Source organism: Antennarius striatus, chromosome 14 (assembly GCF_040054535.1).
Source record: "Antennarius striatus isolate MH-2024 chromosome 14, ASM4005453v1, whole genome shotgun sequence".
Classification (NCBI taxonomy): Eukaryota; Metazoa; Chordata; class Actinopteri; order Lophiiformes; family Antennariidae; genus Antennarius; species Antennarius striatus.
Window position 1 is genome coordinate 3,485,669 of NC_090789.1, and position 20,252 is coordinate 3,505,920.

The 20,252-nt window shown below is 41.3% G+C and overlaps 3 protein-coding genes and 1 non-coding gene across 7 annotated transcripts; all 4 read right to left on the bottom strand.

Moving 5' to 3' along the window:
* Positions 1-30: 30 nt before the first annotated feature.
* LOC137606922 (polyadenylate-binding protein 1A-like) lies at positions 31-7,256 on the bottom strand. The gene is made up of 13 exons (XM_068332263.1): positions 6,612-7,256; positions 5,275-5,468; positions 3,668-3,783; positions 3,220-3,359; positions 3,037-3,131; positions 2,808-2,945; positions 2,416-2,511; positions 1,928-2,294; positions 1,706-1,816; positions 1,450-1,586; positions 1,257-1,341; positions 939-1,069; positions 31-746 (listed from the first exon to the last, which is right to left on the bottom strand). The coding sequence occupies exons 1-13, from the start codon at positions 6,802-6,804 to the stop codon at positions 654-656; spliced, it is 1,896 nt and encodes a 631-aa protein (XP_068188364.1). The 5' UTR covers positions 6,805-7,256; the 3' UTR covers positions 31-653.
* Positions 2,593-2,729, bottom strand: LOC137607920 (small nucleolar RNA SNORA5). Its single transcript, XR_011038083.1, has one exon. It is a non-coding gene; the product is annotated as a small nucleolar RNA SNORA5 (small nucleolar RNA).
* Positions 7,257-8,692: 1,436 nt separating the features above from the next.
* On the bottom strand, positions 8,693-15,133 carry LOC137607257 (14-3-3 protein beta/alpha-1-like). 2 transcript variants are annotated; one of them, XM_068332890.1, is made up of 7 exons: positions 15,027-15,108; positions 14,313-14,358; positions 13,056-13,354; positions 10,953-11,076; positions 10,680-10,840; positions 10,344-10,439; positions 8,693-10,204 (listed from the first exon to the last, which is right to left on the bottom strand). In XM_068332890.1, exons 3-7 carry the CDS (start codon positions 13,338-13,340, stop codon positions 10,124-10,126), a joined length of 747 nt encoding a protein of 248 aa, XP_068188991.1. In that variant the 5' UTR covers positions 13,341-13,354; positions 14,313-14,358; positions 15,027-15,108; the 3' UTR covers positions 8,693-10,123. The 2 variants fall into 2 exon arrangements, with proteins under 2 accessions (XP_068188991.1, XP_068188990.1); XM_068332889.1 differs by lacking the exon at positions 14,313-14,358 and having other exon boundaries at positions 15,027-15,133.
* Positions 15,134-17,448: 2,315 nt separating this feature from the next.
* Positions 17,449-19,985, bottom strand: znf706 (zinc finger protein 706). Of its 3 annotated transcripts, none has more exons than XM_068333130.1 (3): positions 19,826-19,985; positions 18,390-18,535; positions 17,449-18,254 (listed from the first exon to the last, which is right to left on the bottom strand). In XM_068333130.1, the coding sequence occupies exons 2-3, from the start codon at positions 18,522-18,524 to the stop codon at positions 18,159-18,161; spliced, it is 231 nt and encodes a 76-aa protein (XP_068189231.1). In that variant the 5' UTR covers positions 18,525-18,535; positions 19,826-19,985; the 3' UTR covers positions 17,449-18,158. The 3 variants fall into 3 exon arrangements, with proteins under 3 accessions (XP_068189231.1, XP_068189233.1, XP_068189232.1); XM_068333132.1 differs by lacking the exon at positions 19,826-19,985 and adding an exon at positions 19,632-19,747; XM_068333131.1 differs by lacking the exon at positions 19,826-19,985 and adding an exon at positions 19,159-19,557.
* Positions 19,986-20,252: the final 267 nt, after the last annotated feature.

Consider the following 20,252-nt stretch of genomic DNA (forward strand, 5'->3'; position numbering starts at 1 on the left):
GGAACTCTAGCCACAAATGAGTCAGACAAGTCAAATTCACTTTTTTTTTTAATTCAAGCAAGCAAACATAATGAAACATTTTGTAAGGACATAATAAAACATTTAAAAAGGGGTTAAAAATGGCAAAAAAAAAAAGGAATGCTTTTGAGATTTTTTTTTTTTCTTCATCACAGATTTCTCCTGTTAAACCCATCCTTAACAAAACATCAAGGTTTTTCTGCTTTTTTTTCTCCAACCAGGCCTGGATGGAGACTTTCTGTATTTTAATAATATATTATTTAAATATCTTTTTAATGAGTTTTATTCACTTTCTTTCCATTTTTTTGGGCTTTTTCTTTTTCATAATTCTTCTCTCGGCCAGACTTCAACACCCCCCCCCCCACATCTGTGAACATGACACTAAAACACATCAGACATTTGGATCTTTTAAGTCCCATTGCAACATAAATGGGATTTTCATCACCCACCAATACAAGCCGATCTGCTTGTACGCAAACAGTGTAGACATAAACTGGCCGGTTGTGAATAAACTTGAATGAGTATGTATATAATAACAGGTGACAGCAACGTATAAATAGAAAGCTCGTCGTGAGGGGCCTCGATCTCCAGACACCCCCCTCCGTATCCAAGCAGAAACTTGTTGTCTCTCGGAGTTAGACGCTCGGGACAACAGATGAGTTTGTCACAGTTTTCTGTGCAGCTTCTTTGGCCTGGTGTGCCTGAAGAACAGCAACAGCCTCCTCCACCTACAGAGAAAAACAAAAACACATCAGCCAAACCGCAATTTATTTAAAACATCCTTTATTTTAAAGAAAGCTAGGATAGTTTTTTCACCCAAAACAATGGACATAAAAAAACAACTACTCTCTGCTCTCCTGTCCTTTTCAAAATAGCTCCTAGAGAATTCTTCCTGACATCAGATCGACTTCTGTGCTGACCTTTGAGCGGAGTGACTCCGGGGACTCCAGCATGTGCAGCAGCTCCGAGTTGTCGATCTCCAGGAGCATTCCGGTGATCTTTCCCGCCAGGCCTGAGTGCATGACGTGGATCAATGGAAACAGATGCTCCCCTGGAGGGAAAAATATGCAGGTCGGGTTTATAAAGGACGCCATCAACACCCAGTTATACCTGTAATTACCCTCTATATCACTCACGTGAGGGTGTTATGACCCCGATGGTCCTCTTGGGGGTGACAATTTACTAACCCGAGTTTCCTTCATTCAGTTTGGTAATAGTATTTAAATTGTGACACTTACCCAGCATCTGCTTCTGTTCCTGTGGCGGAGCAGCAGCCAAAATGGTGGAAGTCAGAGGCTCCTGTCCCTGAGCATGAACAGCAGGCTAGAGGGGAGGGAATGAAATCAGACAGGAAGTCTTTAAATGCCCCTCCCATTTTAATTTGTTCCTCAACCGGACACCAGAACGGATCAGCGGTCCCGTGTTTCCTACCTGCTGCATACTGACTGGCGTCTGAGCGGTCATGTGCTGCTGGGTGTTGCGGACTCCGGCGGCGTACTTGTACTGAGGGACTCCTCGCACAGGAGCAGCTGTTGTAGTGGATGATCGGGGCCCCATAGGTTGAGTGGCTGCAGGGGGGTGGGGGAGGGGTTGACAGAGGGTCAGAAACGTCAACACAGTTGTCGACCAAAACCTGAATGTTCTTTCGTGCGCCGTAAGACGGACGATTTGGGTTCGAGCGACTGACCGACACGTTGGTTGGACATCATCCGGGGCACCTGGGAGGTGGGCCGCATGGGGCCAAAGGTCTGTGGGCGTGGGGCGGAGGCACGCATGGCTCCTGGCATGTTCTGGAAATCTGAACAGGAGAAAAAAAATACAAGAAGTGGCTTCAACAACAAGTTAAAACAAACGATTTTGTTCGCAGAATCCACCTTGACAGCGTCATGAAGCTGAGGAGGATACTCACGTTGTGGCCGGACGCTCTGGGTGGCCCAGCGGGGGCTCGGGCGAAGCTGGGCCATTTGTCCCGCAGCGGGGTAGTAAGCAGCACGATTCTGGGTCGGGGGTATGGCTGTCATGAAATACCCAGAGGGCGGGGCTGGCTGGTAGGGGTTGATGACCGGGTTTGGCACTGCGCGCACGCTGGCCATGCGCTGCATGTACTGGTTGGTCAGGTGGGCTTGACGCTCCTCTTTGCGTTGGGCCAGAGCCACGTACAGCGGCTTGGTGGCGACGATGCGTCCGTTCATCTCTGTCACCGCTTTGGTGGCCTCCTCCGGCGAAGAAAAACAGACGAAGCCGAAGCCTTTGCTGCGCCCGCCCTCCAACATCACCTGAGAGTAAAAAAAACATTTAAAAATCCATCAAATCAAACACACACCAACATCCTACCAGTAGCATCAAATGAGGCGTTTTGCAGACATCCTCTCATGAGATATGCGGCTGGGATCCTACCTTGGCGCTGGTGATAGTGCCGAAGGGTGAAAACTCCTTCCTCAGACGTTCGTCGTCAATCCCATCATCGAGGTTTTTCACGTACAAATTAACACCCTTAAAACATACACAAAGCTTTTTAAAACAACACATCAGGGGGAAATAATTCAACTGCAGTGTTGCTTTATTGTCGAATGTCCTTGTCTGTAGTATAGATTTATCCCCACAATCCACCATGATAAAATTTGGGGCCCATCAACTACAGATTTACTGTTGCAGCCATTTTGGCCGGTGCACCCCACCAGAGACGGAGCACCGAATTTGACGAAGCTGCAAACCGTCAGTGTGACTGACAAGACGGTAAAAGCAGACACGTAATTTGGTGAATTTTGTACTGCAAAAGCCAAAAGAACCTGATAGCGAGTCAAGCGGTCTTGTTTCATTTGCTCGAATTTGCGCTTGAGCTCCGTCTGGCGCTCCACTTTCTTCTGGGCACGTCCGACGTAGATCAACTTGCCGTTCAGCTCTTTCCCGTTCATCTCATCCACGGCCTGCAGCGAAACAGAACACGAAATAAAATATTAGGGGGCAGGAGAACCAATATTTCCAGGGGTCACGTGAAACGGTTGGTGCACCTTTTACCTTTTGGGCGTCCTCGTGCCTCTCGAAACTGACGAACCCAAAACCTCGAGACTTCCCGCTGTCGTCCATCATGACGCGGATACTCATGGCGTTTCCTAGGAGACGGAAATAACCTTTAGAAAAACAACATTTAACCCCCCCCACCCGAGGGTCAAACCATCGTGCACAGGGGTAGCGACTGACCGTATTTATTAAAGAGGTCCCTGAGCTTCTCATCATCCATGTCTTCACCAAAGTTCTTCACGTACACGTTGGTGAACTCCTTGGCTCGAGCGCCCAGCTCAGCCTCTCGCTCTTTGCGTGATTTGAAGCGACCAACAAATCTAAATTATGAAAAGAACAATTTGCAGAATTTTAACACACACTGAATAATTATGGTAATAAACGTTGGGTTCATCACAAAGGTGAAGCCAATGGTGCATTTTAAACAGACTGCATGAGTAACTTAAGGATGATCAAACCTTATTGTATTCCATTTAGTAACAAAGCACTCAAGCATCAATATACAACATTCAGTTAGACCAGAGGCAACATAAAGTAGATTTATACATCTGAATCTTTTTACTTCTCCATCACACATATTAGTGGGAACCAAACACAGTTGGAAAAACAAACCAAGGCATTCACTTACACTTTTCGGTCATTGAGCAGCATGCCGTTCATTTTCTCAATGGCTCGTTCGGCCGCCTCTTGAGTCTCAAAATGCACAAACCCGTAGCCTTTAGAGCCATTCTCATCACAAACCACCTTAGGGAAAGTAGACACATGCTGGTTTTAGGACACACACACATGCAGTAAGAGCATCTGAATAGTCATGTGATGCTTCTCCTACTGGGAAACTGGTCATGGTAAAAATTCTTATTTTATGGATTTAAGGGTAAACAACTACATCCATTTATTATTGTGTTTAATCTTATAAAGACTGAGAAATACATTTGGAAGCAAAACCATTTAACCTTGATTGTCCTTTGTGTTAGGTTGACTGTAAAAATAGGAAATTTATTAGCTGTTTACAACAACAACATGACACAAGAACTGTTTAAATACCTTAACAACAACACTGTTTTTGCAATACGTAACAAAATACTACTTTTGAGGAACACAGTATGGCTCTTTCTCCCTTATTCTCTGCATATCCATCTTCGTATACAACACAGGACACAGTCACCTCCAACAATCCTGTTGGAGGGGGGGCGGCAGTGGCTCAGCGGTAGAGCAGAGGTCTTCCAACCAGACATCGGCGGTTCGATTCCCGCTCCCGCCGGACATCTAACATCCTCGGAGTGTTTGCTGACTGTGGGAGGCGTCAGCTCACACTCCCGGCCACTGCCGAGGCACCCTTGAGCAAGGCGCCGTCCCCATACAAGTTCCTCAATTGGGACACTACCAGAAGTGGCTGCCCTTTACTCTGCCTCCCCATGTACTGTTGTGTTATGTTGACTAACTGCATGCTTGCAGGCCCCTTGTGTGTTGTGTGTTTCAGTGGCCTGCAAAAAATATATCCTTTATCTAACACAAGTCATGTATAGAGTGAAAGAGAGTAATTTCCCCATTAAGGGAATTAATAAAGTTGACCACCTCCTCCCTCCTCCGGTGGCTTAATGAAGCAAAACCACCAGAAATGTTTGAAGGCAATGTAGTTAAAATCTATGCTTAGTACGATAAATGTGTGCAGACACAAGGACGTACAAAAAAGAAGTTAAAGTGAAAGAACAGCTCCTAGTTACAGTCCACAGCAGACCACAGCATGACCCCCCCACCCCACCCCCTCTGTATCTAATCTAGGAGGTTTTGAATGAGTTGATTTCTTTTGTGCTTTTGTGTCAGGTTCAGCCGCTGACACCTGATGTAAATTTAGCATCAACAGGAAAAGTCTGAGACGGCGTTAAAACAACACTTAATTTACAAGTGTGTTCTCTTTCGGGAAGGTGGGGGCAGCTATTTTAGAGTTGTAGCTGTCGTTAAAAGAAGCATTATGTGTTGAATGCGGAGCAAATAAATTAAATAAAGGCGTTTAATCAAGATATTTACGCTGTTCTTGTTGTTGGAAATAGCTGATACATTTTGTCAATAATAATTGCAGACAATGCAGGTTAAAGAATCTTGATTCCAATTTTATCAGTTAACAATGAACTGTTTTAGTTCAAACGTGTCACACACAATGCTACCCTGTAACAACATCCCCGCCCCCAGTTCTGGTCAAACGTGAGATGAGGGCATTGACCACCAGTCGCCTACCTTGCAGGACAGGATGTTGCCAAAAGCAGAGAAGGTGTCATATAGAGCCTTGTTGTCAATGGACTTGTCAAGATTTTTAATGAAGATGTTCCCGACGCCGCTTTTCCTCAGTGATGGATCCCGCTGCGACCACATGATGCGAACGGGCCGCCCCTTGATCACATCAAAGTTCATGGTGTCCAGAGCACGCTCAGCTGAAGGAAGAGGACAGGAAACAGGTTGATTAGTTCATAGAGATGTGACTGACTTAATCAATATATTTCAAGGTGGGTTGGTTTATCTTGAGTGGGTTTCTGGTTCTTCCAGTCATTCCTTATCAAGATGAAGGACCGAGCCCAGTTGTCAAAGGACAGAGGACAAACAGCGTTTTTTTATCATGTTAAACACAAGATGCAAATGAGAGGCATCACACTGGACCCAGGCCCTGCTGGGTTGAAGACACACAATAGAAAGGTCACACCTTGGAGAGGCGTCGGTCCACCTTTGCATTGTTAAGCAAAAAGGCATCCTTAAGAAGGGACTGTTGCGACACTCTTGAGCAACCACGTGAAAGAGGCAACAATTACAGCCATTTTAGCTTCTGCTACCAACCAAGGAGAAAACACCCAATGTGACCAAGCTGCAGTTAATCCAATACGTTTCAGATGTCAACAGACAGTGTAAAAAGCATGATTGTATAATCAATGTAACTTTTAACCACATGTAATTTAGGGGCAACCTTGCTGTATTAGTTTGAACTATTCTTATTACATGTTAATCTGACTATAACAACATTGTTTCAAAAATGTGATTAACTTATTAATATATTCCAAAATACTTAAAAAAGCATGTCTTCCTTTGTATATTGTATTTGTAGATTTGATATTTTTTCATAGTCCACGTAATATTGTAATTTTGAGCAGAAAAGAGAAAGCGGTATCTCAGTCAGACACAGAAACACGCCCAAGACAACTAAATGCAGCTGTGGATCTGTGCTGTTATCGCTAATAGACAGAAAACACGTTGTGGATGGGAGATATTTTTGGCTTCCCGAGCTTGTGAGGGGATATTTTATAGGATTCCCGGAGGGGTTTTGTCTTGACAGCCCGCAGATAAACGGGTACAAACCACTCGACCGGTAACTAGCTAATAGCTACCCGCTAACTGTGCAGCTGGGGCAGGCACGGCTGGGCTAACATGGTGCTTCACTGCTCTGCTGGGGAGGTTCAACCGAGGATACACGACCCACAACATGTCGGCTGCAGTCACATGTGGCGAACATTCATTTATCATCGACATACATTTACAAGCAGACATGATGTTTTTATTTTTAATCAGGCACTTAATCAGGCACTTACCGTCAGCCGGTTGCTGGAAGTTCACATAGGCGTAGCCGAGGGACCGCCGGGTGATCATATCCCTGCACACTCGGATCGAAAGGATAGCTCCAGCCGGGCTGAATTTCTCGTAAAGCATGGCTTCTGTCACGTCCTGGTGCAGATCCCCCACGTACAGGGAGGCCATGGGGTAACTGGGAGCGCTGGGGTTCATCTTCGCCGGCTGTGGAAGCTAGCAAACAACTCGAGCGGAAGCTAGGCTACAAAGTTTTCGGCGACAGTCCGAATTCTAGACTCCGCAAAGGTCGCGACAATTCAGGGCAGAATTCAACCGCTAACTTGTCAGTAACGGTATTAAAAGTAAAAATAATTTACTAAAATAGCGAACGGATTTAAAACTTGTATCCGAATTTAGTAAAAGTTAATCTAACGTCGCGCTGACTCGGTTCTGAGTCGAATGAAATTGTATCGTGGAGTCAACGGTTAGCCTCTTGTGGTCCTCGAGCGTCTTGTTGAGCTTCACTGGTTCGTTGCAAAAGAAAAAAAAGGACTTTTTGGTTTTCTTTTTATATTTTTAGTTTTTTTTTGTAGTTTTTTTTTTTTTTATAGAATGTGTCCCGAGCGAGCTCAGGAGCACACGGGCACTCACACAGCAACTACAGCCGGGGTTGAGGGTAAGGACCAACCGGGAAGTTGTGGTTTATATACCATCTGTGACGTCATCGCAACGGACCAATTAGCTTCCTGAGCAGTTGAAAAAAAAAAGGGTCAACAAAGGGGCGTATGCCGCATCCTCATGCCTGATGATGAAATCATGTAAAAACGTATTGTTAAAGGTCGAAATCGATCAATTTTATCGATTACCGAATTCTTTTGTTTAATGACGCTGCGACATGGGAGACATTCTTTTTACCAAAACACAAATGAGTGTTAATTAGCATACAATACTGGGTTGATCAAAGGCTGGTCACTGATTGTTACTTTCAACTGTAAAAACACCGATGACTCTTCTAGTTTTAAAAATCTGTGTGAGAATTTAGCATATGCGATATTATTGTAAATCGTACATATTTGACACTTTCAAGCGATTTTCTTACGAAAATGATGCTTTGTGGGGTATTTGATGTGGTTTAACTCACAGAACCTCACATGAAGCTGCCACCAGAGACTGAATGACGTGAATGCCACATTCCTCACCTGACAGGATTATTTTTAGTTGAAGCTCATTGATCAAGATGTCAAGATTAAATTTTCAAGATTAAACAGGCATACTGGATGAGGAGCAGCCCTGATAAATTACCAACAATTAGATTTAGTGTCAGTTATATGAATGTATTCGTGGAAGGTGAGAATTTGCGTCTACAAAACATGCAGACATGACATAGAAAATCATTTTTATTGACCTAGTAATGATGTGATCTCAAATGTCAGGATATTCTGAGGTTTTTTTAATTAGGCGATATGATTCTCTATGGAATGAGGAACACCAGAGAAATTCGGCGTCATCATGGAGATGTCTCCTGTGTGTGTCAGGCAAGATACAGTAATGTTAACAGTCATTATTCACTGTGTGGATCGTCAGGGGTTTTGTTTTTTGTTTTTTAACACAGCCTGGAAACCAAACCGTTTAAGCATTAATGATTTTTTTAAATTAATTTTTGCATGATCAAGAAATCTCTTATAAACACGATCTCTGAGCTGGCCGTATTATGGTGGAACAAATAATTTCAAGGTTTCGGTGGAGATTTCGCAGCTGTGCCACCGCCAGCAGGGGTCGCTGTTGTCTCTGAAAAGAAGGCTAACAAGTTTTGCTTCATTAGAATTTCCTGGAATAAAGTTGACATTTTGTGGGTGGGCTGCACAGGAGAATTTGTTTTGATTTGTAGTTCAAAGTAACCCAAGAGGGTGCATTGGATTTTACTCCTGTAAATAAATTAAGACATGAGAAATACTTGTGCAGCTCTATTCCTGGTGCCTTGGAGCTTTAGGATTCACCTACAGCCCTTTTAGGATAATGACACTTAAGGAAAGGGGAAACTCAAAGATAAAGATTTCCAAGCCTAAAATGATATACACCAAGTAAATCAGTAATATATCACACACACATTTAACACTTTATTTTAATGTTTTAATCTCACTTACATGAAAGCACATAACCGAATAACGTACTCAGAGTAACTTGAGAGTCCTAAATCCTGCATCCCATCTTTTTAAAATCAAGATACTGCAATTAGAAGAAACCAGAGCAACGTTGTACTACTTTGGCCGTTATGTAGCTTTTTACCATGTTCCTTTAGCCTTTTATTAGTCATTTCACAATGTTCTTCCAAGGAAGGTAAAACTCACTGTAAACCACTCAGGTTGAAGCTAAATCCTAAGCAAAAAATTGCCAGTTTCAAAGCACAGCTAACCCTTATACCATACTAATGGGAACCACGTACATTCTAAGTCAAATAAAGAGACAGGAATGTCAAAAGGGGAAAAAAAACGCCCAAATAGAAAAAGTATAAAGCCACATAAATGTACATGGCTCAAGTATCCTCTAGACTGCTGAAAGATAAAATATAAAAAGTTAGTATCAACCCTTTAATTTTAAATTGTTTCATTTTCAAGTTGTTCACTTTATCTTTTGACTGTCAATGTCATGTGTTGTGAAAGTTGCTGGAAATTGTAGTCTACGCATTTCATCAAGAGTGAAAAGAAAAATGGAATGTAATCCTCTCGACAGAACCATCGAGTTTAACTGCCATTTTCACCAGATGGAGATTCATATAGAAATATTCTCCTAAGCCCCGATGCACATTGAACCCCACTGAACCCCCACTGCGCATGTGGTAACCTCCGTAAAAACATGACCTGCTTCTCTGACAGGGCGGTGTGGATGCGGGCAATGTGGTGAAAGGTCTCAAATATACCATTGTCTACACCGCTGTCAGGGGAGACACGATGTTGGGTGACAAATTTTTGTAGTTCACACGCGTTAGAGGAGTTTTGTAAACCTAAGTGTCAAAGACAGTATTGGTGAGTTCAAGTTAAGAACGCAAGAAATTAAAATTACAGTTAGAGGTTTTTGTTTATGTTTGCAACAGTGACTAAGATTAAAGTGCATGGGGCCGATTTGGATCTACAGAAGGGATTTCATCTGGACTTTTGGACTACAAAAAAAAAAAAAAACATCCAATGGTTCACACAAGTAATGTTGAAAAAGAAAGATCTATTCCATTATTTTCTCTGTGGAGGTGCTCATACGATTAACACACACACTTCAATGTATCTGCCCACACATACCCTAATTTACACATTGTGATGTGTGTAAAAAATACCTATCTGTGCATGTGTGCGTGCGCGCGCACACACACACACACACACACACACACACACACACACACACACACACACACACACACACACACACACACACACACACACACACACACACACACACACACACACACACACACACACACACACACACAAAAGCTGGTGAGAAGTTTAAAAAAAAAGTGTGTTTTTGTTTCTTTTCTCCCTGATATTCATTCCTTGGCCTCGTCGCGCACCTGCTGCTGCGACATGTCCTCTGCGTCGCCTTCTCCCTGGGCGTCTGATGTCCACAGCTGCAAAAAAGTGAGAGACGTTGAGATTAGTCCACACCAGGAAGTAGGGGGAGAAAAAAACACTTTGTATCCCTGATGTTTCTCAAGCCCACTTTGTGAATGGTCAGTCAAACAGGTATGAAATAAAAGTGACACTCACTGTCAGATTGTCACGGAGCAGCTGCATGATCAAGGTGCTGTCTTTGTAGGATTCCTGCTTGATGCTGTCCAGCTCAGTGATGGCTGTGTCAAAGGCCTGGAGGAGAGGGGAAAGGTTTTAGAACGAGCATGCAAGATATCATCGTACAAATATGATTATCTTTTTTAAAACTTAAAATTTAGATCATGTTGTGCTTTGTTGCACAATTAAAGAGACTTTTAGTAAATGTATAAAATATTCTTAAGTGAAACCCCCTTAATGAATGATTAATCTATAAAAGCGTAGCACCAATGGATGATGGACCCGAATTAACGATGAGAAGGAGATAGTTCTCACCGACTTGGCCAGTTCACAAGCTTTTTCAGGGTTGTTGTCGATCTCGTAATAGAAGACAGAGAAGTTGAGAGCAAGGCCTAGGCGGATGGGATGAGTCGATGGCATGCCCAGAGACACGTTGTAGGCCTCGCTGTAGGCATTTTTTGAATCTTCAATGATAACTGCACATGGGAGGACACACCAAAGAGAAAATGGATGAGAATTGCACACATTCATCCATAGGCTAGAGCATTACTGCAACTGCCGCAGGACACAAAGATCTGCTTGACTCACCTTTCTTCTCAGTAGTGGCCACCTCTGCCTTGTAGCGCAGGTAGTCTCCCTTCATCTTCAGGTAGAAGACTTTGCCATCAATAGTGTTTTCGGTGTTTTTGATGAGGTACGTATCGAGCAGTTGCTGGAAACAAAAATCCGCCAAACATAATCCTTTAAAATGTGTTCAGTCAACATGCAGCAATCATGAGTCAGCTCATAATTAGTGTGAATGCATCCCACCTAAATCTTGGTAAAATAATAAAAGTTTGCCTTTTTTTCCCCCACCGTGTGTCGGATGTTGAGAGACAAACAGTGGCTCAAGCAAAGAAACCTTACGGCAGTCAGCTCTCAGATCAATCATACCGTGTGCTTCCTTGCACAGACCTCATCTATTCAGAGATGGTGCAAAACATTCATGCAACACCTTTCTTTGGTACTGCTGAAATGTGGTCACACCGTCGATTCGGCTGTTACCACCTCCGAGGGAAGACGCTAAACAACACCTAAACCGATGGCCGATATCTAGACAATGGAGCATCTAGATAGAACAGCAAAGCGGAACAACAGCACCACAGTGAACAGCAGCGCAAGAGGAGCGCTTAGATTGGAAAAATAATTTTCCCTACAGGGAACTAATAAAGATTAAGATTAAACATTAAAGATTAAGAGTAAAAATTCCTCTAATGACGGAATCTCCTTAAGTGATCAATAACGTTATACTCTAATCTTATCTCCACTAGTTTCTGCCATCAGCCAATTTATGCCGTCTCCTTGTTGCACTTGCACCAGAACCTCAAGGGTTGGGTACCATTCACTGAATGAATGCCAGTGGAGTGACCATGAATCTGATTCAAAACAAAACTACTTTGCTTGATATTTAAACGTGCGTCACGTGTAATGTAAAGGAATAGTTCATTAAAGACATGAAGATGTAAAAAAAAGCTGATGCCTCGCATTTGAAGCAGATTTAACCCTTCGTGAACGAGCAGGGGACAGGGTCCAGATGAGGCTTCGATGTCAAGCTATTAGCTTGTAATTTGTTTAACCAGGTGTTGATCCTTCCAGAGATCTCGATCTGACCGGGTCTGCATGTCATGACTGATTTAAGACACTGGATTGATTTGAGAAGGTTTTTCAGAATTGTTCAGATATTCATGGCCATTCATACACTAGTGACTTATATTTCTTTTTTTTAAGAGAAGCCGATAGAGATCAGTGACATCCGTTTTGCTTCTGACATTTTCTCTACACGTGAAGCACCAGTCAATTGAGTCATGGTCCAGCAAATCTGAGATTCTACCCTCATCCAGGAACCAGAAAAAAGTCTAATAAACTTCTTGTACGCAGCCTTTTCTTGAAAATACAGGCCATGTATTAGGATAGTTATTTTCTAGATCCTATTTGATGGTTTGCTAACGTGATACTTGTTTTATTTTAAAAAGTAAACATTTGTGGTGTTTTAACACCATTTTAAAAGGGACTGCAAACAATTTTAGAGCATGATCTAAAAACGCCACTGAACCATTGTTTTAACATTTGGATAAGTGCAACCCCTCTGAAACCGATGATAATGATGCAGCCTGGCTTCACGCACGCCTACTACGGATTCAGTGCAATAGGCTAACGTGGACAGAAGAGCAATAAATAACAAGGTCAGGCTGTCCAGTCGCATTTGTGCTGCAGTCTGACTGACCTTATTATGTGTTGTTGATTTTTTAATGTTACACAATAACCAAATCTGTGCATACGAGCATCATTTCAAAAACGTGACTACAAAAGGTTTTCACAATGCAACGGAAAAGTTTTTCCATTCTTGGTAAAACCAGCAGTGTGTTGGTTAATTGCAACACAAACAAGCACACATTACGTGACAAAAAATATAGCAAACGCATCAAAGTGTGGCCTCGCATAGTGAAAAGAGACAAGGGAGTTGATTGGTTTTGAGTCAGGTGGTGAGCAAGTGCTTACACAGCATGGCATCAACATAGACATCAGCCATAATTGTATCGCGATTGGCCAAACTTGAGTTCAAATTAGAAACGTCCATCTCCTCTGAATTATTTAAAAAATCCATCATCTTCAATTCAAAGATTGACTTTCACCATTATGTCTGTTGCTTACCAGTACTTCATCACAAATGCCTTTCAGCTCCTTCTCAATCTCTTGTCTGTACTCCACGACCATTGCCTTGTGGGAGCTGTCGGTGTTTTCTATGGACGAGAGCACCCTCCAAGATGCCCTTTTGGCTCCCACCACATTCTTGTAAGCGACAGAAAGCAGGTTGCGCTCCTCGTTATCAAGATTTTCGTCCTTCTCTGTAACAGCCTTCATGAATGCAGCCATGTCGTCGTAGCGTTCGGCCTGTTCAGCCAGTTTGGCTTTCGCAACATAGTCCTTGTGGTCCATGGCTTCTGTGTGGGCTGAGGAAAGAGTGGAGATAGGGCCAGCAGGGTGAACAAAAGGGACAAGAGTAATAATGTGAAAGCAGGTAATAAGGGAGAACAGCAGGAAAAAAAAATATTCAGGGCAACATGATGGTGAAATACAAATCAGATTTTTGGTATGAATATAATATTAATTTGAAGAGGACATTCTCTGAATACTTTTGGGACTTTGTCACCATCCAGCATTTTAAGGATGTAGACATCATGGAATGTCTGTCATAGTCTCTGACATTTTATTTAATAAGAGAATATAGCAATTCAGACTTAACATACTCATTTAAAACACACTACCATCATGTATCAGTCCACTTATCAAAAAGTCCTCAAACCACTTTGGTCCTTCATTTGGAATAAATGTGTGTCATCCATGTGAAATGAAAAAAGTGGGCTGGGGGGATAAATTCTATGTAAAACGTTGATCAAAATTATTTTCTGAGTTAACCTATTAACGGAAGTTATTGTCATTGATTTATAACCAGGTAACTTCCAAGTCGTTTCGTCAGAGAACAAGCAGCCATCTTTAAGAGATGTGTTCTTTTCTAGCCAGCAGTCCCAAACCCAAGATTATGTAATGAATGCAATCCCACGTGAAGAAAGGAAAACCGTAAATTCTCACATTACATTACTAACAAACGAAATAAAATTTTGCAGTTATTAATCAATCACTCTCAGATGAGCCATTCTGTACAGAAAAAACAACGACCATATGGGAAATAAATGCAGGGTTTAAATGCTACTGAATTTGAACCACGCCTTTCACTTTTATACAGGTGAGACAAACTATAGTGAGCTATTAAAAAAAATATAGATGCTGGTTTCGATCTGATGAGACATCGATTACTTATCATTTTTCGATCGGAAGGCAACCTCCGAACGAAGCGAAAGGAGAATTCCCCAAACTTTTTTCTGAAGTTAAAAATAAAATATGGCTTACCAACTACTTGGTTGTAATACAGGAGTGTCCAACTTATGGAACCAGCCTTTAACGAAGAATAAAATTTGAATAAAAATCCAGACCAGGTGAGTCACATCTGCCAACACTCACACACCTGCACCCTTCCAAGGAATGTCGGCCACCCTGTTTCACGTCACACACTCACCTGCCCAACGAGTTACGACGGTGTTACGGGCAGGATACACGCCTAAAAAACATCATCTAATGAAAACTGGTCTATTTAGTCGTTTAAATAAAAAAAAAGTGTTAATAAGGCTGTTGTGAACAGATATAGCCGATTAATGGTTTAGCCGATTCAGTTGAACTAGCATGAAAGGAGCCTCGTTCAGTTCAACCTACAGTGAACGCCCTTTTTCGCTTCCCGGAAACAAACCAGAGCTGTTGGTTTTACGAAAATTAAGCATTCATTATAGTTTGTTTCGTGTAAAAAAAAGAAGAAGCTAGTTTTAATAATTAGAAAATATGCTAAAAAAACACACACAGCGAACAAAATACCTTACGTTAGCTTAGATGGGTTAAGGTGCACTTCCCGTTCAGGAAGCGCCGAACAATGACCGAGCAGCGGTGCAAACGCTGGTTCAGTATCAGCGAATCGTGTACGGAATAAAACAGTCCCCGAGCTGCGTAGAGCTAGTTTGACAATTAAGTTACGAAGCAGCAGAGATTGGTAGTTTTAAATACATGTGAACTGACCTGCGAGTGTCGTTAGACGGTGTTGTTCCTGATTTCCAGCCGCACAGCTGACGTTCTCTCCCGCTCATCCACGGGGTTTCCCTCCAATCAGAGGCACTGGAGCAGGGTCGAGCAGGGACGAATGACGTCAGAGCGGTTGCTAAGACAACCAAATTTTACATGCACATGGCCGTTGGGGCAGTTTTAAAGATTTATCAAGTTTCTCTTGTATTTTGTTTTTTTTAAAAAAACTAGTTATTCTGATTTAAATATAGTTACGTCAGTAATGCCTATAAAAAAAACTTTTACCGTTTTCCCCTACATTTTCTGAAATCGCCTGTAAATGTATGAATTGACACTGCTTATGGTCCTATGATTGAAAGAGCAAACACTCCACGTCACTTTATCCAAAACGAGTTGACTAATTTATTTTAGGTTGGACAGGACAAGAAAATGTTCACATTTCAGAAGGAAATTCGCCGAAGAAGTCCCTTTTTAGCATGTAAATGTAAACTAAACCTGACCCGGAAGCGTGGCTGGACAGACTAAATATGATATTCCCTCTTCCTATGAGCTGATTTTTTTAATTTATTTTATTTAATTTTATTTTTTACCATAGTGTAGCTTTGATTATCTCGTAGTTATTATTTATTTTCGTGAGTTTATCTGGTTATATTGAAACACAAGAAATGTTAGCCTTAACGATATCAAGATGCGCCAATATATGGAAAAGTAGTAGTATAGATTGTTTACCATAATAATATATATTATATATTATAATTATATAATCCTGAATTCCTTTCAATTTTAACATTCCGATAGCTGGAGCTCGCTTCTGCGTTGCTGCGGACACTTCCTGCTATTCCAGGTGATTCCATTTTCGCCGGTAACGGGGTCCCGTCCCCGAATGACGAGAGAAACGGGAAGTCTTTCAGTATTTACTTTATTATATTTTGTTATGTTTGTGCTCTGTATTTATCAATATGTAACTTACTTCAAAATCACACCAAACTGATATAATGTCAAAGAGTTCTTTATGAGGCAACTCTAGTAGCTACGGTTACCCCCCTTTGCTTTGGTAGACTTGGTTCTGTCCAGACCGCAGCGAGCTGTGCTGTCAGTCACCGACTCCCTTGCTTCTGTTTTCCATGATCAAGGGTTTTTTTTTAACAAAGATGGTGAAAGTTTTACTTTGTCTTAAGTCTTTAACAGCCAAAGTTTATTCCAGGTATTTGCCCACCGGATTTAAAGATTGATCTTGTATAATAGAAATGACCGCCTCACTAATCTAGCCCCCACCCTCATTTCACCTGTTCCACCTGTGTTGCAAAAACGCAACTTGTCTCTTAAAACTGTTTTAAAATCCAATTTGAATGGTTTCACACAGATGTGTCAAGTAGCTGAGAGCCTCCTATTTAACATACTTATATAAAAGTTTTTCGTGCTCTAAATGTGGAGGTCAGCCTGCCAAACCATACACAGGTACTCGGTCTATAAGTACAATTAAAAGATTCTTGAACAAATACTTTAATAGTATACACATTTTTCCCCATTTTAAACATTTCAGCATCACAAAAGAGTTGGCAGATCTGTGTGTTTGTATGATAGATCGTGCATTATTGCTTTTTCATTCACAAGTTTTATGAAAATGAAGGCGATGAACTTTTTGTGAGGAAATGGAGGAACAGGCTACGAGAAACTATAGAAACTCTTCGTATAAGAATCTTTAACCCCGATGTAATAGTTATTTATGGCAAGACGACAAAATATTTCAATCAATTGAGCTGGTGTGTCATGGCGTGTAAAAAGGGATCACTCATTGTTTTATTTTTCAGAATTGATTAGTGGGTTTGAGGACAACAAAAGAAAACACAGCTTGTAAAAAATGGTATCAAGTTTAACATCTCATGTTTAATTATAATTTGGATATGGTTTTAGATGTGGTGCCAGTGTTGTGCTAATCACGGTCCTCATTTCCACATGTCGTCACGTTCTATTTCGATGTTCATTGTTTATATTGAATAAAATATTTAGTTGGTTAACTCAGTTCAGGGTCACAGTAATGGATGTTTTATCATAGACATAACCTTCGGAAACGATGCCCCCCCATCTGTAATGCATTATCCCTGAGAAATTGTGAGCATCAAACATTTTGTTTTCTGTCCTCAGGTGATTTTTATAGGTTAGTGTGTCCTTTCTGCATCTACTTACAGTGGAAATGTCTTGGGCGCGTGCGAGATACACTTTTTAAATGTACACCTGTGAGACAATTGTCCTTAAAACTAAATGGGCAAGAATACTTATTACCTAGTAGTAAACCTGGGTCTACAAAGAAAAAAAAACTTACACATAATATCTGTAACTCACAGGCATGATAAAGTGCTTATAAGACCACACTTCAGATAAATCCTAATAATTCCATCCACTCAAAGACAGTTTCATAGTGTGTCCCACAAAACACAAAAGATGCTGGTTTATAAAATAAAGACATAAAGTAGCACATGAACAGCAAGTACATTTTAATAAAACACTAAAATAAATCATTGAAAAACACCTTCAATTACCAAGCATATACCTATCCCTGCCAAGTCCCAGTAAAAATGTATTGTGAATTCTCATAGCAGGTTGGAAATTGTCAATCTAACAATAATTTCCAAGTGGGTTAGCAAAGAATTGCAGCAAAACAGGGCAGACATCCTTATAGCATAGCATTGACTGAATATTGATCATTAATGAATCGTTCATTCCCATGATTACTTCAGAGTGAATCAAGAGTTCTTCCACAACAGTGTTGCATTTAAGAACACTGTATACATTAACCTCAAAGAGCATGTTGTGTGATTGGACAATCAGTTCATCAAAGCTTCAATCAACGGCAAAGAGGGGCCAGCAGCAAGAAATACTCATGTGAGCGCAACGCATCAGGGAATCAGTGAGGAGTCCATTCTGAAAAACTTTATCAGCAAAGAGAGGAATCCTGAAACCTGTTGGATCCTTTCTGGATTATTTCAGATCTCTGCCAGCCATGAAACTTAAACAATTACTTGGCCTTAGCCTTGTGTGGAACTAACCACAAGTGAAAACGGGACTGCATGCCAGTTGGCAAAATGTGCAGAGCTCTGAAAAACCTGGACTGGTTTCTCAGCTGATCGTCTACGCCTCCACTCCCTCTAACTCTGGTGGGAGAGCAGATTTTGGGTGCTTGCTCTCAAAGTGTTGCTTGAAGGTTTTTGGGTCAGGCATCTGGGACTGTGGGAAAGAAAATAAAACAAGAAATGAAACAAAATCATGTGTTTATTATCTTTTATAAATGTCTCATACGAAATAAGTGTTTTCCATCCTGGATGATTTCTCATCTTTAGGTGTCTGAGGCTACACACTCACCTTGCACACGTAACAGGAGAACACTAACGCTGCTTTGGCTGCAGTCTTTTGATCGTGACCTTTGGCTTTCTTTAGATCTGCCTGTTTCTTGGCGTTTTTCTGCTGAGACTGAATCTTCTGATGCCCTCGTGCCATTCTGGCAAAAGCTAGATGAGAATACAAAGAAAAACAACATCGTGTTTACTGATAAACGTCAGTGTTGTGGACATAAACTGTTTTACTGTCGATACACATCTACTATAAACAAGTCCCGACAATAGTTGGTTTATTGCTTGCATAATAAAACTGTGTAACACTGTTAACTGTCATTCCAAAAAGAATGGATGATAGATGCTATCACAAATCTGAGAGCAGAAATTCTCTTACTATAAAACAAATTTGTCATAACAATGCCTTAAAAGCAGGTACAAGCGTATTCTCTATAAATACTCGATAATAAGCGAGCAATAAACCAGCTGCCCCCAGTCAGCCAAGGTCAGATAAAGTAAACAAGATCAACCCTGATTTCCGCAGCGCCATTAAATCACAAGAATACAAGAAATTCAAGGGAACAAGTTTACAGCAGTAAATGATCAAAGCCTGCATCCTAAGAAATTCTTACATCCAGACATTAATAAGCAAAGACAACAATATTAAGTCCTGCAGATTCTACAAATTCAATTTAAAAAACGCATTTTTGAGTGAAACAGATTCTCATTTTGTCTCTACTGATATTTACTCTGATCTGATAAATGATTTTGAGTCTAGGATAATAAAAAGGTCTACATACTTTATGCTGCATCAGCATCAACACTCGGTTTTGGGTGATGCATATTTCCAAAGTACCAGTCTTTCCGTGAAGGTTGAGAATGGGACATTTGAACACGTGGTCTGATAGTAGTGCACTTTTCCTGTACAGCAACTTCTATTAATAGTAGACCCATGGCACTAGTCAGCAATGTGCCAATGGTTAACTAGCAGTAGTTACCTTGTGAAAATTGTGGTTTTAAAAAAAATCAAAACTAGTTTTAATGCGGTTAATAAGGTTAAATTTGTCATCACCTTCACATTATTCTTCAAATGTAAGAAAACACGTGGTATTTAGCATGTCAGTTGCTATCTTTATCCTGATCTCATGTCCGCTCCTCAGCTTTGTTTACCGTTCAAACACGTCCTCCTGTCGTGTTTATAACCACACCACAGTTCGGTTAGGGCTGTTCGTCTGACACGATTGTTTTCCCTGAACCCGGATCCAACTCCTACCTGGACCTGAGCTCCAGGTGTCACTCAAGACGGAACGTGTTCTTCTCCAGGATAGCCTCGAGCATGACTACCGCGTTAGCTAGCAGGCTAACAGTATAGCGGATATTTTCTTCAGCTTGTGGGTCAAATGAAAATGGAAAAGTAACAACCTGGGGTTAAAGTTCAACAAAGCCTTGAATAGAAGCAGGTCTTACCTTTTAAGAACAGCAGCACGTGTGGTTTTTAATGGGCGAACACGCTGAAGTACGGCAGCTGGTCCGCTCCCAGGTCCTTAAAGCAGACTGTTGCGTTCAAAGACAATCGTACATTTTAACTTCACCAGAAATGCCTTTAATATTTAATGGATTAAGATAATAAGCCGCATATGCTTTTATATTTGCCCAAAGTTAACTTCAGAAGCAATTTCGACGAATGTGACTTAATTAATTGACTGGTAAATAAATAGTTAACATCATGATCAAGAAAGATGCTGTTTGGTATAAGTTTTAAGTTTGTTAAATGAGGTTTTTAGTTGAATTTAAGGAGGAATGTAATTACGCTCTTGATTGAACAAGTGTGTTGACTGGTTTACGATTATACGAGGAACCCGTGAATGTCGTGTGGCTGCTCGTTGTCGTCATG

Bases quoted from the DNA above. Each gene is read 5' to 3' on its own strand.
- LOC137607257 (XM_068332889.1), bottom strand. From the start codon at position 13,340: ATGGACCACAAGGACTATGTTGCGAAAGCCAAACTGGCTGAACAGGCC. The intron at 10,841-10,952 runs GTGAGTCAAGCA...TCCCATGTGCAG, and splicing joins GGCCACTACTGAGAAGAAAG to TTATCATTGAAGATTCAAAA. The intron at 10,440-10,679 runs GTGAGAACTATC...CCTCTCCTCCAG, and splicing joins CTTGTGAACTGGCCAAGTCG to GCCTTTGACACAGCCATCAC.
- znf706 (XM_068333130.1), bottom strand. From the start codon at position 18,524: ATGGCACGAGGGCATCAGAAGATTCAGTCTCAGCAGAAAAACGCCAAG. The intron at 18,255-18,389 runs GTGAGTGTGTAG...TCTTTCCCACAG, and splicing joins TCTCCTGTTACGTGTGCAAG to TCCCAGATGCCTGACCCAAA.
- LOC137606922 (XM_068332263.1), bottom strand. From the start codon at position 6,804: ATGAACCCCAGCGCTCCCAGTTACCCCATGGCCTCCCTGTACGTGGGG. The intron at 3,784-5,274 runs GTAGGCGACTGG...ACTTTCCCTAAG, and splicing joins GCAACATCCTGTCCTGCAAG to GTGGTTTGTGATGAGAATGG. The intron at 1,070-1,256 runs GTAAGTGTCACA...TTTTCCCTCCAG, and splicing joins GGAACAGAAGCAGATGCTGG to GGGAGCATCTGTTTCCATTG.